The 17,265-nt window shown below is 40.0% G+C and overlaps 1 protein-coding gene across 20 annotated transcripts in view; it reads left to right on the top strand.

The window, feature by feature from the left end:
- Positions 1-17,265, top strand: part of FOXP1 (forkhead box P1) — a 935,659-nt gene that overhangs the window by 791,192 nt on the left and 127,202 nt on the right. For 11 of the 20 annotated variants that reach the window (XM_078661352.1, XM_078661351.1, XM_078661350.1 and 8 more), the window contains 2 exons: positions 5,973-6,110; positions 9,359-9,448. In XM_078661352.1, coding sequence (XP_078517478.1) covers positions 5,973-6,110; positions 9,359-9,448 — 228 coding nt within the window. The remainder of the gene's footprint in view (positions 1-5,972; positions 6,111-9,358; positions 9,449-17,265) is intronic. The other 9 variants (XM_078661367.1, XM_078661363.1, XM_078661364.1 and 6 more) reach the window with 1 other exon arrangement.

Raw genomic sequence — 17,265 nt, 5'->3', positions numbered from 1 at the left:
GAATGTTGACTGGTGTTGACAAAAGAGATGCTGGTGTCTGCATGAGTAAGGTCAAAAGTGAAATTCTTGCTCATATTCAGAATGAGACATAAAGTTACTAAATTAAGAGCTTTGAGCTTTCAGTTCCTAGAGGCTACGAAGCCACACTGCATTATACTCTGGCGGTACAAGTTATGCGTGATGTGTGCATCTCCTGGCCAGCTGTATAAGTAGGGGAGGTCTGTATGGAGGCAAACCTCTTCTTACTCTTCTGTTGGCTCATGTATCCATTTAATCAATTCTACAACGTTCGTCTGGAGAAGCTGTTTTCAATTTTTTTGGGTGGTTCTGTGTTTTATGCTTGGACAGTCTTTCATTGTTATAGCCAATCTGGCTAATTTGCTGCAGACTGGGCATTGATTTTGTTCCGCGAGTTATTACCCAAGTTTCCTGGTTATATCATGCACGAAATTTATACTTTATATATTCTGCACCCTTTCCATGAGATTTTCATGCCATAACCTTTCTTTGACAGTTATCTAAATTCTCACCCATACATACCTGTATTTAAGTCGGTGGCACCAATAACACTTGCTGTTTTATCAAGTGATTCTGTGCTTTTCGTTAGAGCTAAAAACATGATCTTACAAGAATGTTAAATTTTGTTAGATTTTTCTCAACAAATTTACTGTCTACGGTCTGATGCATTCGTCATCTGATTGAGTAGTGTGGCCTCATAAACTAGGGTGGTTGTAGCAAGTGTTCTTAAGCTCAATCCTGCAAGGATCATGCATCTGATTACACTTGCAAATGTTAAATGCCATGGGACCCTTTCTCAACACAACTCCATCCCGCTCACAATTGAGGTATTGCGGTTGTCATCATTAGTTTTGCACCCTTACATTTTCTTTTGACCCAATGTTCTGTGCTTAGCTCATGTTTATGGGCGTGTACTTAATTCCTTTTAATAAGCTTGTCGTCAATATATTGCACAACAGGATGTGTGCTCTTCCGTGTAGTAGACATAACATGTATTTTCTAGATTGTGTCTGCATACTTGGCAACCTATATCTTGCAGAGCCTTATGATGAGAGCAGCCTCGTGAAAGCTATTGTCAGTGTTAAAGTCATGTTTGTTGTCGGTTGCTGTTTATAATGAAGATGCCAACAGGTCCGTGCAAGCAGGCTTCCAATAGTCGGCGTGCAGCTGTATTTTTACCAGCCCTGCCAGGATTGTTTGCACCTGGGTGTCTACCACACCCTATTGATACAAGTTCAACCTCAGCAGTTTACCATCTGTAGAACAGAAAGGAAGGTGCATTCCATATAACCTCAACAATTACTGTGTTTTTTTAACCATTTGTTCATCGCATGCGCCAGTCAACCACTACGTTTATTCTTCTGTAATTGCTGCCAAGCAAAATGCACTCTTTCCTTTCTTTTTCTGGTGCCCCTCTAGTGGCATGTTCCAGAGCATTAAATTGAATCATTTGAGTCACTTACATTGATTGGATTTAGAGAGTGGAAAGGGACACATAGAGGTTTATATAGATGGAAAGCGGTGACTCTTGTGATGTCACTGTAGCTGGCCTAGAAGAAAACTGCGCTAAGTACTGGTCAAGCTGGGTTGGAACTGTTATTGGAATCCATGGTAGGTCTGTCTTGCTGACTATCAAGGTGCTTCCATTGCCTGGACATTGGTCATTGCTTGCTTCCTTGTTTATGACCTGGTGCATTTTGAGTGGGTTTGTGTTTTGAGACCTCAGTGTTGTCAGCTGTGTGCCATGAGCTGTTCATGAGCGCACACTCGCACAGTTCATTTCCAAGACACATGCTCAATCTGCAAACACGCTCTGAAGTTGAACACTTTGCGCTGGTAGCATTATGCATTTGTTATTTGCGTACACGTCTAAAATAATGCAGTTGCTTGGTATTTATGAGCACGGGTTCAGCAAGAAAATCAAAATCCAACATAAGTGCTACAACTTGAGGGCTGCCAAGTCTGTTGGATGCCGTCTCAGATGAAGTTACAGTTTGGTGGACTGTGCTTAGAAAGGGACTCGTAAATATTAGAGGGCTGTAGTTAAGAACTTACATGACTGTTTTAAACACTATTGATTTAAACCACTGGCTGGATTTTATGAATCAAAGTGTAATTTCAAAGCTTTGACTGTATTTCTCGCCACTAAAGCTCTCTCTCTGGTGTGCCTTCCGCAGCTTCGCAGGCATTGAGCGCAGGATTAAATGAGAGTAGTTACAGTGATCAATAGGTTAAGACCAGTGCCATCACTCTTCCCGCTAATGACCTCGGTAGTAATGGGTAATAAAGTGTGGGCGATAATAGCCTATTGAGGGTGCTGCACGCCCTGTGCGTCCTAGCATTACCAGCGACTAGCTACATAGACGGGTTAGGCACCGAGAGGCCGGTGAATGTGCGATCCATAACTCTTACCGCTTCCACATATTAACATGCTCTGCAGCTTAGATCTACTGGGGCATGTGCAGCACTGTGCATCATGCCCAGAAAATAAAAATCTTGGTGCACAGACTTACGGTAATTCTGATTTAAAAAAAATTAGAGAGTGAAAGGGGAAGTCCCAGGCAGCAATTTACTTACAGGTGTGGAAATGTGAAAATAATGGGCTTAAGATGAGAAGCCGCTCAGAATGCTGATATTAATAATATACAAGATTAACGACAAATTCTGGAGTATGTCCGATGCAATTAGAGCAGACAGTCGGATATCTTGCCTTCCATATTGGCCGATCGATGTTTTAAGTTTTCATGCAAATTGCAAAAGCCTGATCTTGCGATGGTTCAGTTTTTGCTGAGGTGAAGTTTGGGGTTAGAGCTATTAAACTCTTAGTAGGTCCACATTTTTTTCTCAGTCAGTGGATTTTCCATTTCCTATGTTGTCTTCTCTTGATTGCAAGCTTAAGTTTTATGTAAAGTCAGGCTAAAGGACATATAACTCCAACATACCGCCAGGGCCACTGGAATTATGCAATTGTGCGGCCGCTGCATTTTTCACACAATTATAAATTTGCTGCATTTGTCACATAATCACTCGTTTGCTGCACAATCTGCAGATTTTGACAAAAATAAATTTTATTTCTAGCTCAAACGGTTGAAAAGTTACCACAAATGCAGCGACGTGTTGCCGTATAGTGGAAGACCCTTTTCAAAGGTTGACCGGTTGGTCAGCTATCTTTTGCGTACTGCTTTGAGTTTAAAATGGTACTAATGAGGTGTAACCAATGCCCAGACAGTGTAAAAATGTTAAAATGATGAAGTAATTCTATCACAAAATGTGCCGCAATATGCCGCATAATTTGCCTTTTCTTGCAGCATTACTTACTCCTGCCACATAATTTGACCCTACCCTTCCAGTGGCCCTGTATATAGCCAATCAAAACACACTGGGAGGAAACCGTGCTTGCCTATCATCAATTGAGAAATTTCTGGTTGAGTTTAGGTTATTTTTTTTGGTGACTCCCAGTTTTTCAGGCCTTCAGCTATTTAAAACAGGAAATGGGCTTATCTTAATGGAAATGGAGCATGTTCAACGTTTGTACGTGTTCAAAGTTTCTTATCATGTAAGAGACTTCCGCTTCAAAAAACTATGATATCAGGTATCTCTTTTGTGAGACCTTAATTGTTAACACTTAAAAACCTTATTGGAAAACCATATACATATTTAATTCTAAAAGGTTTCATACTGCTAAAGAGTTTGTGGGTAAAGTTTTCTCTAGATTTTATTGCAATAGGAGCACTAAAGGTGCCTTTTTTTTAAGTATCCCTGCGCTTTCAGAACAATCTTTAAAAAAAGTGGAAATTTTGAGGTATTCTACCTTTCATTAATCCACAGCTATTTTCGTGTTCTTGCTATCTTTAATAATAGAGGTAGGCAGGTCCCAAGCTGTATTTGTTTTGTCTTAAGGGTGTGATTACATTTTAAACTCCATCCTTCTGAGTGTTTCCAACCCTAATTTGAAACAGTTTGCTAGTTTCAAGGCTTGCTTGAAATTGGAAGTTCTTCATGACTGACAGATCAAGCACTCCGGGCTCGGCTAGTGAACCCACTGTCCTTTTGCCAGAACTTATCATCGGTACTTTCTCTACTCCCGTATAGCAAAACTGGCTGACCTTTATTTGTGTTGAGTACCTTACAAGAATTGAGGAAAAAAGCTTAATTGTGTCTTTGTTGCATTTGTTTGTTCATTCAAATTGAGGTATATACACCTTCAACCTCTGGTAGAAATGTCTTATTTTGTGATTGTATTGTTTGACTTGTCTATTCTTGTTTCCTCCTCCAGCTTGGACTGTCATATTCTGACTTTTTAGAAAGTTCTTGAGTATAGGATATTAACAATTTCTAGGCTTACAGATCTTAGTTTCTGATGCCAAGTCAGTTGAATAGTTGCCATGTTATAGCATGATTGAGCATAGTTGTGTGCCTCCAGGTTTACGTACATGGGTGATGTCCTTTCTCAAACTTGCACCTATTCTACTTAATAGATGCAAGATGGAATATCACCTTTTTTGACATATTTTAGATTTAAACCCTTTCTTTCAGCATGGTCAAATCCTTCATGCTACGCCGAAACGTATATCTGACAGTCCCAGAGTACACGCACTGCACAGGCAGGCGTCTGACCTTCAAGAAGCATTTTTAGTTCATCAAAATTAGTGATGCTGAGAAATCAGGACATCAGTGGATAATGACTGTGAAATTAGGAACGAGAGCCGGGCAACCAAATGACAGGACAAATCATGTGAAAAAGTCAAGATAAACTGCATATGAAGACATTATGCTTAATAAAATTACTACTGCGTTCCTGGGTTTTTGCTTACCACCGTCCAAAATCGTTTCTATTCTTTTATCTGCTGATTGGTGATTGTTTTGGAGTTTTGAAGGCAATGGTGTACAGGAGAAATGTGCTCAAATTTGACACCAGACATTGCAAATTGAAGTTTTGCGGTGTTGTGTTATCATATGTTCAGTGCTTGCCATACCATGCATTTTACATCAAAGACTTTAGCTCCTCATCTTGTCTTGTTTTTCCTTCCCACCTTTTTCTTGTCGATTTTCATGCGTTTTTGCAAGTGTTTTATAGAAATAGTTTCTTCCACTGGGTCGGTTGACAAAGTGGCTCTCCTGTAGACTGCAAATTAAACACAAGTGCAGTGATTATTTTGAATAGCTAAATTACATTCAGGAAAGCTCGCCCGATCCACAGCATTGTCATTAGGTAGCCGCGTGAATACAATTTGTGTAACCTTGGCCAAGACAGGCTGTCATTTTAATGTCAGTGTTTTATCTGAACAAGACATCATCCTTTCAGATACCGCGTGCAGGTTCCTTACAAAGATGCCCGCGCAGAAATGTGTTAACAGTTGCAAATATGAAATGCTATCAAGTTCATCACAGTAGCTGTTTGTCACCGAAATGTCATCGAAGGCGCCTTTTAATGGTATCTCTCGTATTATGAAAGCGAGGAAGGTATCTCTGTTCCGGGTGACTATAGAATGATAAAATATGCTGTAACTGGGGTTCTCTGTTAGTATTGTCACGGGGAACAAGTGTTGTGGTGTTTTTTCTTTTTTTTCATTTCTTACCTGCCTTTAATGCTTTAAAATGATTTTTCGCTGAGATCGGTTGACTGGCGAGCGACTGTACATTTCACTTTTTTTAGATTTATTCTCTTTCTGAGTTAAAATAGATTTAGTGAAATGTGCACTTTTATTCTCGAGCTTTACAGTTTTGGATGTGATTCTTCATGGAGTGTGTGTCACAAAATGAAATGCCTAAAATGTTAATACTTGAAGTGTGCCTACATGTCTGCGGTTAGTTTGATAGATGGGACCCTTCCCCTTGCAAAAACCGCCTAAAACAGATCTTTTAAAGATGAATTCGTATAATTTATTCTGGAAGTTAAAAAAGCATTTTGTTTGAGGATTGACGCTTGTTTTGTGTCTGTGTTGATGCTCCAGGTTCCTGTGTCAGTGGCTATGATGACACCTCAAGTGATCACTCCCCAGCAGATGCAACAGATTCTCCAGCAGCAAGTGCTTAATCCTCAGCAGCTCCAGGTCTTGCTTCAGCAGCAGCAGGCACTCATGCTTCAACAGGTAATGTACTTCTTTCTACCAGTTTACAGCTTAGTCGGCACTTCTGCTAATTGGTTGCAGGAAGGAGATATAAGTTACAATCAAGGATGCGCGGTGGTTATGTTGGATCACCAGCTGCACACATTGGTGTTGGAAAAGAATTTTGAGAGCCTCACGCTTTTGTAGAAGAGCTACCACATTCCTTCTGGTTGTATCAATAACATTCAATAACATTATTATCTTTAGAGCAATTAAGGTTTATGTGTTTTGATGATATTTATGCTTGTCAATCATATTGATATGGCCCCTTTTTTGGTGCTGTATCCTAGTCTGAGTTGTAGGTGTGAAGGCTCTGTTGAAAGTTGTAGAATTACAGGTTCGGCCAGTAAGCTGTGGGGCGTGGCAAAAGCACCTAACTGTTAATACACTGCATGAAAGCTGAAATGTAGAGGGGACATTTTGGAATCTGTGCGGGGTCAAGACAAAGATGTATATATTAATAGAGTGTAGCACGAAGTGTCTAAGAGAATGATGAATCTATGAATCGGGTGATTGGGCAAAACACATAATTATATAACCAATGGAACAGACACCATGAAAATTATTTTGGTAAAAAGGATGAGTCCCACCATGTGGCACTGACGTGATAATGGGGATAGGGATGACCTGGTGGGCCATTTCTTCCCCATGTATGCACAAAAAGAGAGACCCCCCAACTCATCTTTCTAAATATTCTTGGTGTGTTTACATTAATATTTGCGACGGTCGCAGGATTCTTCCCACAGTTTCACTCTTTTAAATTAACATGTACATCATCTACGCACCTATGGTTTATTTGAGTATTTAGAACAATGATCCCACTCAGTCCTTGCTGTGGGGGTACATGATTACTATTCTTGCATATAATCTACTACCCTAACAGCACAGAGCCTTTCCTACTCTCATCAGACAGTAACAAAAAAGATGAACACATGGGTTGATTTGGTTTTTAATGATACAGCTTCTGCACAGATATGTTTCCTTTTACTTCTGTTTTATATTACCAGTATCGAAGCTAAGCATTAGGGAACTTTTTGCGTGAAAGTCTTGTGTAAACCTTAATCATTTGTCATCACGTAAAGTTGATTCAGTTATTGTGCTTAAAGTAAAAAAGTGACCTTTCTCTTTGGATTCTTTATGTATTTCTAGAAAAGGTTTATTTGGCTAAAATTGGTGTAATCAATATCATTGTAGCATCCCCAGAAATTCCACCTTTGAGATCATGGTTTAGCGGATTATGCTATGTTTATATTTGGCTTGTCCTACTCTAGCATAGACTTTATTAAGAAGAAAGGGTCCTGCAACCATCTATATACTCTTGAACCTAAATAAAGTGGTCATTAAACTGGAGAAACTATGTGACAACACCGGACACTGTATTAAGAGAATACTGGACTCACTATTGTTTCGAATATACTTCATGAATGACAGGACTTTTTTCCAACTCTTCCGGGTGGTACTGCTGTTTAAGTCACCCATGTTGATGTGATCCAGCCACCTTTATAGTTTTACCTTTCCCATCCCTTCACATTGTGTTTCCCGTTCAGTTGAATGATTTGATGCAGTGGTACCTTTACATTTCATTGCATGGTTTTTGGATTACTGTAGTGTCCAATAAGTTTCCGGGGTGAGGGTGATGGCAATTGTTAGGACTGAGGAGTTTTTTTTATGCACAGCTTTGAGACCTCCTCGTGGCCATTTACTAGGTCTAGGGGCATTGCTTAACAGGTGTGGCTGGATTAAGGGAAAACGAGTGCATCTGTTTGAATTTATAACCAAAATATATTTGCAATAAATTGATATTCTCCGAGAAGTTTGTTGATTTGAATATGGGTGAGAGATTAATTTAAGGAATATGACCACTTGCAGTGCTGAACAAAACAGTGACTGAAGCATGAGGAAAGATTAATGTTAGTTTGGTTGCTTTTATTTTCTAGAAATGCTTCTTGGATTTGCTTTTGTCCTCAGAGGAACCCGAGTTTACTTTGATGCGTCTGCCATTAATGTTGCCACCTGTTCCATGACCATTTGGCCAGGTTTAAATGACCCTCTGTGTTTAAGGTTTCTACCCCAGACGTTTTGCTTTGAAAGAAACGAAAAAAGGGCTCTTTTGTATCCACGTTTCCTCCCTGTCTTACTGTAGTTGATGGATATCAAATACATTTGTACAAGATTTTGATTGTTTTTTTCGTGTCGGACATTCTGAAAATGTGTTGTGTATGACTAGAACAAACGGCCTGGTTTGGAAAGATTTTGAATGTTTTTACACCATTCACAAGTTATCTTTGTATATTTGTTGTCTCGTGGTTTTTCTGTTTTTATAATAACTGTACTCTACTGTGTACCAGTGCTTGAAATGGAAAAATAGAAGTGCTTGTACCCTGTACCAGCGCATACCTGTTTGCGTCTGAGGCATGCTGGTACTCTCCAATTAAAATTAGTGCACCTGTAGTGAGAAGTGCAGGTACTCTTCCCTCTCAAAATAAAGTGCAGGTGCCCAGTACCGGACAGTCCCAGTCCATTTAAAGCGCTATTGTGTACAGTTAATCAGCAAAGAAAACTCTTAAGTTTACAAACGTGTTGTTAGCATTGTCAAACACTCAAAATGGAATCCAAACTTTAGACACTGAACAGATTTAAGATACATTTTAAAACTATAAAATAAATTTTTACCCCAAAATCTCGAATTCAAGTGAATCTTGGTAGAAGGCTGGTCAGCAGGAGGTGTTATCCAACATGTACCCCGTATAGGCGGTTGTTGGCGTTCCCTCGCTGCCTCTTCAAGCAAGTGTGCCTCTAAGCGGAGTACATTAACTTGCACCTTCATACCAGAACAGACATGTGTGCTGTACTTGTAGTTATCAAACACCCCCTGTACCCTAACCCGATCCTGCCTGGCGGACTCATTGTTTCACAACCGAAATTTGCCAGGCTCCCTTCACAAGGGCATTTCCTCTTTGTTCTTAAAGTCAAAGGTCACGCCTTCCCTTATTTTAATTAGTGTGTGGAAAATGCTATATTTGTCTTTAGTTCATTTTGCAGATTACTTTTCAAATGATTGGTAAGAAAAATCATTGTGTGCTGTATATATTGGCTAAAGGTCAGACTACTACTGATTAATGGTCTGTGTTTTCTTATCCAACCTATCTTACCTTGTCTACTACACCTAAAGTGGTTTATTATTGTCTTCTCCATTGCTTCTCTCACCACTTTTTCCTGTTTATATGCAGCAGCAGCTTCAAGAGTTTTACAAGAAACAACAGGAACAATTGCAGATTCAACTTCTACAGCAACAGCATGTCGGAAAACAGCCAAAAGAGGTAGATACCATATATTTGTCTGTGAAACCACCCATCCACTTGGATTAGTTAGTGCCTTATAAAAATGCTATAGGTTCCTTTTTTGTTTGTCTACATGGACTCAATGGCCCTGGAAAACATGTAAATCTATAGCAACATTCTCTACCAAATATGCTTTCATTATTAAAATACATTGCAATTTTTCTCTTGCTCATTGCTTGTCCTAACAACATTTTTAAAATGTAGCGCAAAATATATATATTTTTTTACATCACGTAATTCATGGCTTTTTTTTTTTTTACCTTGTGAGCATGAGCCTTCAACAACAACTGCCAGGAACCCAAAAATGCTTTACACAATATATAACAGACACAACAAAGTCAATTGCATTTTACAAAGAGAAAACACCTCTTCCAAGTTTTTTGCGAGGCTACTGTGATACTTGTCTTTTCCTCATCTTCTATACTCGAAGTCCGGATTCACAATTCTGAATGTTTCTAAGATTGTGAGTGTTGTTTACTAGAATTTGCCATATAGACTATTTAGATATACTTTTGTGATCTTTTTCATTGCTGCAAATCGACCTAAAGCTCTACTCTAAAGTAGTCCTGGTTGCTAGGGCATTCAGTTACTCCTTCTTGGTATTATAATTTCACGCAAAGCTGCTACTCTGCTCAGCAATATTGCCTCAAATAGTGCATTCAGTTAACATCCCCTCTTTCCATTTTGTTCTTCTTCCAAATAACTGTTAAATGTGTACCTCCAAGTGAGTTTTCAGAAGCCGAGTGTCTCAAATGCAGTGTGGTAATGCAGTCCTCAGGCTGCCTCAAAGTACTGTGCAGTGGAGAGGAGAGGGATGTAAAACGGCTTGTATCATACCAGGGGGTAGAGTTTTACTGCTGTGTATGTGGTAGACATTCCTAGTCTGTCTGTCTGGTCGGCTTGGCCAAAAAGGGGGAGCAGGAGGACTGCTATGGGGCAGGAGTGGCAATGAGGGGGCAAGAGAGCCATGTAGTAAGGCATGGGAGATTATCACGGGAAAATCACCACGTGATGGGGAGGATCACTGTTGAACATGAATGGAAATAGAAAAGCAGAATGTACTGATATAGTATGCATGATTAGTCTTGTGAGCATGGGATGTTCACAAAAATTAAGAGAAACAACTGTCCAAAATTCAGAAAGTGATGTGCTTAAAAATACGCCACTATTCTGGTTTTTACCATCTTCCCCTGCTACTACGCTAAGTCCTACATAAAGGAAGATTAAAAGTGTGTAGAATATAAATCGAAAAGAGCTAACTATAATTAAAATGGAAATGGGGCAGAGAGGTAAGGCATGCAGTTGGGCGATATCTCTGCACCAAATGCGACCCGCTTTGTTTTGCTGCCTGTGTTTCTAATTCTGGAGGGCTTGCTCATCAGTGGCAGTTCAACACGCGTTAATGACTCTGGGATGCAGGCATCACTCAGGACAAAGAAATGATTATTGTGCGGTCAAAAGAAGTTCAAAGACGAGAAGGGAATTTCAGTTTTTTTCCCTTAGAGATCCACGTTCAAGAGCATATAAATTAAGCCAAATGTTAAAAACCACAGTCTGAAAGCTGACTTCAAAGTCGCAACTCCCTAATTAATGAACTGCAAGCTTCAGTTTGGACAAGTGGTGGTTTGATGCGCCCATAAATCAACCTGACAGGTCCTTCTTCACAGCCTCAGACAGTGCTTGTCATTGACTCACATCAGATGTAAACAAAGCGGGAGGAAAAGGCGGGCTCTGAAGGAGGGCAATTGATCAACCGCATTGGTGAGCACCAACTTTTGAAGCGCATTATGTATGATCACAGGAAATGGCGATAGCCTCGAGAGGCTTCCTCCTTCTGCTCTCTCTTTTTCAAATCTGATTTCTAACAGCCTTCAAACGGGAGAATAAGAATTATGGAGCGCCTCCCCTGTGGCTGGCAGCCAATAACCCCCTGTTGTTATTTTGTGCTTCCTTCCTTTCAAAGGCGTCAAAATTTAGTTTTTTTTTAAAGGTCTTTAACTCTATATTTGAAGGCACACAACAAAGGGCTGCCACTGTCATTCTAACCCGCTACTGGGGAGTGTAGTTTTTTCTCCCTCTTATGTGCCTCTTCCCATTAATCTCTCATCTGGTTATAGTTGTGACATGGTTTGGAGTGACAAAGAATTACTAGGAAGAGAAAAGTTTCATAGTGGAGCCAGAGATAAAGCTTTGCTCTTCTAAATTGAGGTCCTCAGGCAAGTGGAAGTTTCAAAAGTTGATGGTACTTTTAGTACTGAGAGAAGTTGTTGACTCTTTATCAGTATTTTTGCTAGAATTCAGAAAATATGATTCCTCTTTTGTCTAACATGCTGTAAATAGCCTTGATACCAATGCACCAAGCACGATTTAATCATGTATCCATCTTTACTTGTGAGGAAAGAACACATTTGTGAATGTAATCATTAATTTCCTGCAGTATGGGTGTGTTGACTAATGTTAAGCACAATACTTCGGGAAGTGAATCTTCACCTCTCTAAGAGAGTGAGTCATTGTGTTAATGCAATAAATGCACATCAGTCATGGCCTCCCCAGGGCACTTTGTGTACTTAAAAAAAAAAAGTTGGATAGCTTCTACTTCATGGAAAAATCGGCGTTCAGACCTAGCTGTACGGGAATTTTTTTTTAATGCAGTCTACTCATCTTCCACATAATGTCTAGAAAAAGGGTTTAGTTCAGCTTCTTGGACAGTAGAATTGGCCTATGTTCGTGGAGCGCTGTGGATAGATGGGTTTAGTCCTGCACTAGTCTCTTCTCTGATACATCACAGGACAGACTGCATGTGTGGATGTGAGTTTCTCTGGAAATCTTCATGTGAAGAAAATGTGACAGATTGTTTCAGCTAGTCTTTTGAGACTGAAAAAGCACAACTTGCTGGAAGGCCAGAACCTCAACAAATTGACCTGTGTTGAGGGTGGTGAACTAAATGCATGTGCAGATTAATTGTAATGCAAAATCATGTATAGACTTCGTTGCCAAGGAGCTGCTAAAAATTGGGCCAGTTGTCTAATGTTGTTAAGCTTTTTTCCCTTTGAAGCTTTGTTACTGTTGGGAACCTACTACTGATTGAGACTCCGTAGCGAAGGCAGTGCAGTGGTTATGCAACAGTACCTAACCATTAGTTTGAGGGATGTGACCTGGAAGAACACAAACGTAGATTTTCATGTACCCACCATGTAGATTTTGCACATTTGTTTTTCAAAATGCTTTTTTTGTGTGTCATTCCTCTGCTCTGTAAATCTTGAGTGCAGGTGGGATACTTATTTTATCTGTGATGGAGAATGGCCTGGATGCAAAACATCTTGGGATGTTAGATTATAGACTTGAGGAAATGATGTCAGTCTGTTGATAAATTCTTTTTCGCTTTCTGATTTTTGCATTTTTATTTTTTATGGAGAATCGCTTTTGTTGGTTGAGGGGAGGGGAAGAATCTGGTTGAAGGTTGAATCAGCGCTTTACGGCAGTTCGTAGAAGCTCTTTACCCATTTTAGGAACCTTCCACTCTACCTTAGTTTTCATCACTGAAACTTTTGAAGTTGTTAATCTTGAAGCTCATCTCCAGAAGGAGGTCATAAAATTAACCTGGGTCAGTGAAGCGTGGTGGGGATATCTACCTCCTCAGAGTCCCTGGTGCTCTGTAGAAAGAAATCTGGTTTCTCCTTTCTTGCTCTTCATGAGCCTTGGCAGAACCCTAGAGTGCACTCTAATAACATAGGTAGACCAAGTATCTGTATCCAGAAAGGGGGTCCCCACAAATAAGTTGCACCTTAGGCATATCTGCTTTAATCAAGCAGTGAAAATATACAAGGACCACCTGAGCAGTACACTGATCACGCCATCCCAAAAGACCAAATTTTCCCCCTTGCTAAGGCACAAAGTGAACAGCATTGGATGTATCCACAGTGAGGCCACTTCCATTACACGAAATTCAGAAAGCATGGCAGGCACATAATCTCTTGCCTCTATAGGTCTGCATCATGATGGGGGGTCTCTGGTCTGTAAAGTGGCTCCAGTCAGTCTCTCCACCTGACCCAGCGGTTTCCTCACTGTAGGCTGTGGTCCTTGAGCCCTTCTCTCAACCCATGCTTGTGAGCCAGGTCCTGGTTGGGAAAGGTTCTTTTGCTGTCTGTGGGTTCTTGTTTATGTCAACTTCCAAGTTCTGAGCTTCAAAGATGCATGGTTAAATGCATACATGTTCTAATATGGTGTTGAATGGGGAATTGATGGTTGATGAGTTGATGGCGTGTTTGCCAGTTTGCTGGGATCTTGTTCCAGGGTGTTAATGGAGGAAGGTTTTGTAGTTACAACCTTTGGTTTACTTGTTTTGGTAATCTGACGCTGATGGTGTGTGCAGAATGTTAGAATAGGTAATCAGTCATTAAGCTTTATTTCAACAGCTCATGTCATAAAAGCTAGAAAAACATACATTGAAAAATACAAGTCAGAATAAAAGAAATGAGCAGTTCGTACAGCACGACATAATAGGCATACGGGATCTTCCTTTCGCGGAACTATAGTTTCTACAACGTGCTGCCTGTAAAATAAGATCATTTGGATCCAGCCTGTAAAGATTGCATAAGGTACTCAATACATCTGCTGGCACCTACTAAAATTAAAAACAAGACACATTATGGGCCAGTGAAAGAATACCATGCTTGTTCAACATATCCAGTAAAAAGTAAAGTCCTACAAACTCATTCTTGCCTTAGAAATTGGAATTCATTTGATTTACAATTATGCCAATAAAAAAGTATAAAAGAATCTAGCAAAAAGTAGAAAAAGCAGCAGTAGGTATATCAAAAGGGCCTTTACAGTCTAGTGACATTGGGTATCCAGTGGGTGAAGGCAATGACCAGGGTTGTTGCCTTTAGTGGGAGTTTGTTCAGTGTAATGTGTTGTCTGATATTTATTTTATTTAGGAAGGTTAGTTGGGTGTCTATAGTTTCATTTGCCATTTCGTTTCCCAAAATGTTGAATTTTCCTGGAAACATGTTTAAGGCTGAAAAGAGATATGATGAGGTTAATGAGGAAATGCTTTGTGGAAGCACACGGCCAGTATACCACTTTGAAAGTGGTTATTTGGGAGGTGCGGATCAGGGTAGATGACAGACAAGGTATCCAGTGGAATGGCGACTTCTGATTTTGTAGGGTGCTTAAGGCCCAAAAGATTTGTGTAATATTGCATGTTATGCACTATGTAACCCGCACGAACGGAGATTTTCTAGGAAGTGACTTTATGGAAGTTAGGGCGAGTGATTATTCTTGAATTACTCCTGTAGGATTAGACACAAATTACTATCTGAAACCAGGTTTCTACCATTTAATCCAGATATTTTGCCATTATTCGTCTATTCGTGTGTTGGTTGTAGGTTTTTGTGAAATCTAGGTTTAAGTGGCTTTTTACATATCCAAACATATGACACTGCTTTTTACTGAAAACATTTCCCAAAGCAGTAACGCGCCCCAAGAAATCCCTACAGTGTGACTTATTGCAACGCAAAAACCTTGTGAGGTGCTTGCAGAGCAACTTGGAGACATATCTGCTTTGGCAGAGTAGTACGTACTTAAATGACAACGATAGGGAAATTGAGTTATAGGCGACCGAGAGAAAAAACCCTGGCATGTGTTAAGTACCGTAATACTGATCCCAAAATGTCAAAACCTCAAGCTGGGCAAGGCTTTAGGTGGCCCGGGTCCTGTTGGTGCTCAGCACCGGCAGTTCTAAAAAGCAGGTGCTTAGACGGGTCTCTATCTGGCTCTCCATTTTTGCCCTCTGAAAAAAAAAAAATCTCAACTCTGCAGCAGTTACACCCTTCACTGCCTTTGATGTAACTTCAAAGAGTCTCAGTATAGTTCTTTCACAGTCTCATCATTTCAGAACCAAAGCATTTTCAATATTATATACAACAAAGTCAAAGTTGTTGCTTATTTGTCTTATGCAATGAGTAACCATTGGCAAAGCCAATAGTCCTGACTTGTTGTAGGTGTACTTTTACTTGTTGATTTATATATCTGGTTGCAGGGACAAAAGCAGCAAAATACCAGTCGGGCGGCACACTATGCTGAGCACAGATTTTTAGCTTGCGTATTTTTAAGCCACATCCTTAATTACATAAGCCACGCCCCTTTGAGAGACCCCCCCACTTTTTTCATCCCACTTAAAGCTGTGATGCTCGGCAGTGACAAAAATCAAATGGGCCAAGATATATTGGTGTGCTGAATAAGGGTACTTAAGTGAAGCACACTGAAAGATGGAGGTGAGCTAAAAAATGCAGTCGTTCAATAACATTCCAAACTATGCGTTCATTGATGGCAGGATTGACTCTGCTGTTGTGTGCTGTTGCAGAGACAAGATACAATATAGTAATTTTTGGGGGACTTAACCTGTAACAAGGTTTATTCTGATGGAATGGGGTGGTTAGGGTCGATGTGTATATCCACTTGAAATGATGCATCTTTGATCTAATAATCTAAATTATTGGAAGTGCTTAATACACTGCAAGGGTGCATCAGTGACCTGAATAGATCTTTTTGTGTCTGCTTCCTAAGGGCATATATGAAGAAACAGAGCAAAGTGATATTTTAGGCCGATGGTAAATGCCTACACTTTAGCAGCAAGAGGAAAGAAAGCAGCAGTTTACTTTAATATTTTATTTGGGAAAATATTGGAAACAAGCAAAAGGCAGTCTCATAGAAAGGCAAGGTGCCCCACGAAAGGTAACCTTATTGGCAAATTCACATTGAGAAAATATGTATATCTGCATGGGAAAGAGAAATGTCATTTTCAAGTGCATTTATTCAGGAGTGGGATTGTTAATTTGTAGCGGTAAAATTTGCAGAAGACCAAAAAAACTTACATGTGTGCACTAATTCTGCCTGTGAATAAAATGTTGAGTGGTGAGTCTTTGCTGCTAATTAACAGAAGAGCGAGTCCTGGTAAAGCTTTCGAACCCTTGCGATGAATGAGCAGTGGAGGCAAGTTGAGTACTCCCCAGGTCATTGAAGGAATTAAAGGTGCTGATGAGAGCACCGATATTAACCCTGCTCGATGCTTCAGCAGGGAAAGGCAGCTAAAGCTGGGTACTCTCTGTAAAGTGCTTCCATCCTGACGTTAGCAGTGCCGAAATGAATGAAGCTAACTATACATTATATAATAGTAAATACCTCGAAATGGATAGGGTACAAACTACATGGCCGCATTCTTTCACAAGTGAAGCCATGTTGGATCTTATGAGTTCTCCCAGGTGGGGGGGGGGGGGGGGGGTGAGGGGAGGGAATCTACTTGGAAGTCTGCGAAGACATACCCCTGCCCCACCTAAAGAACATTTATTTATTTATTTATTTTTAAAGTTTTATATAGCGCGAACAAGATCTTTGCAGATATCAGAGCGCTTTACAGTAACAGTAGGTAGGATAAACAAGACTCTTAAATCAATATGAGATTCCGTAGACAGTGAGATGCAAAAAATAGGGTATCAGTCATACAAGAGTATACAGAGTAATAACAATCAAGAAACAATAAAATGGAAGCAGTACAATGTCTAAACGGATAAGATTATAGCACCCCAGAGGGTGAGTAAACACAATGTTGAGAGCAAAGAAGTAGTCAGTAGTGGGTGCGTTGCAGGTTATTGAGGCACTCAAGTCCTTGTGTACAACCCAATAGACAAGTTGGAAATCCATAGTATAGCATCCGTGCAATGAATTAGATCCAGAAGCAGACAAAAAATGGACTGACATAGATAAATATTCATCCAGCCGATAATGTGGGTGCCAAA

This window comes from Lissotriton helveticus, chromosome 9 (assembly GCF_964261635.1).
Source record: "Lissotriton helveticus chromosome 9, aLisHel1.1, whole genome shotgun sequence".
NCBI classification, from domain to species: Eukaryota; Metazoa; Chordata; class Amphibia; order Caudata; family Salamandridae; genus Lissotriton; species Lissotriton helveticus.
Note: the sequence above shows the minus strand (reverse complement) of the source record. Positions and strands in the feature narration are given on the sequence as shown.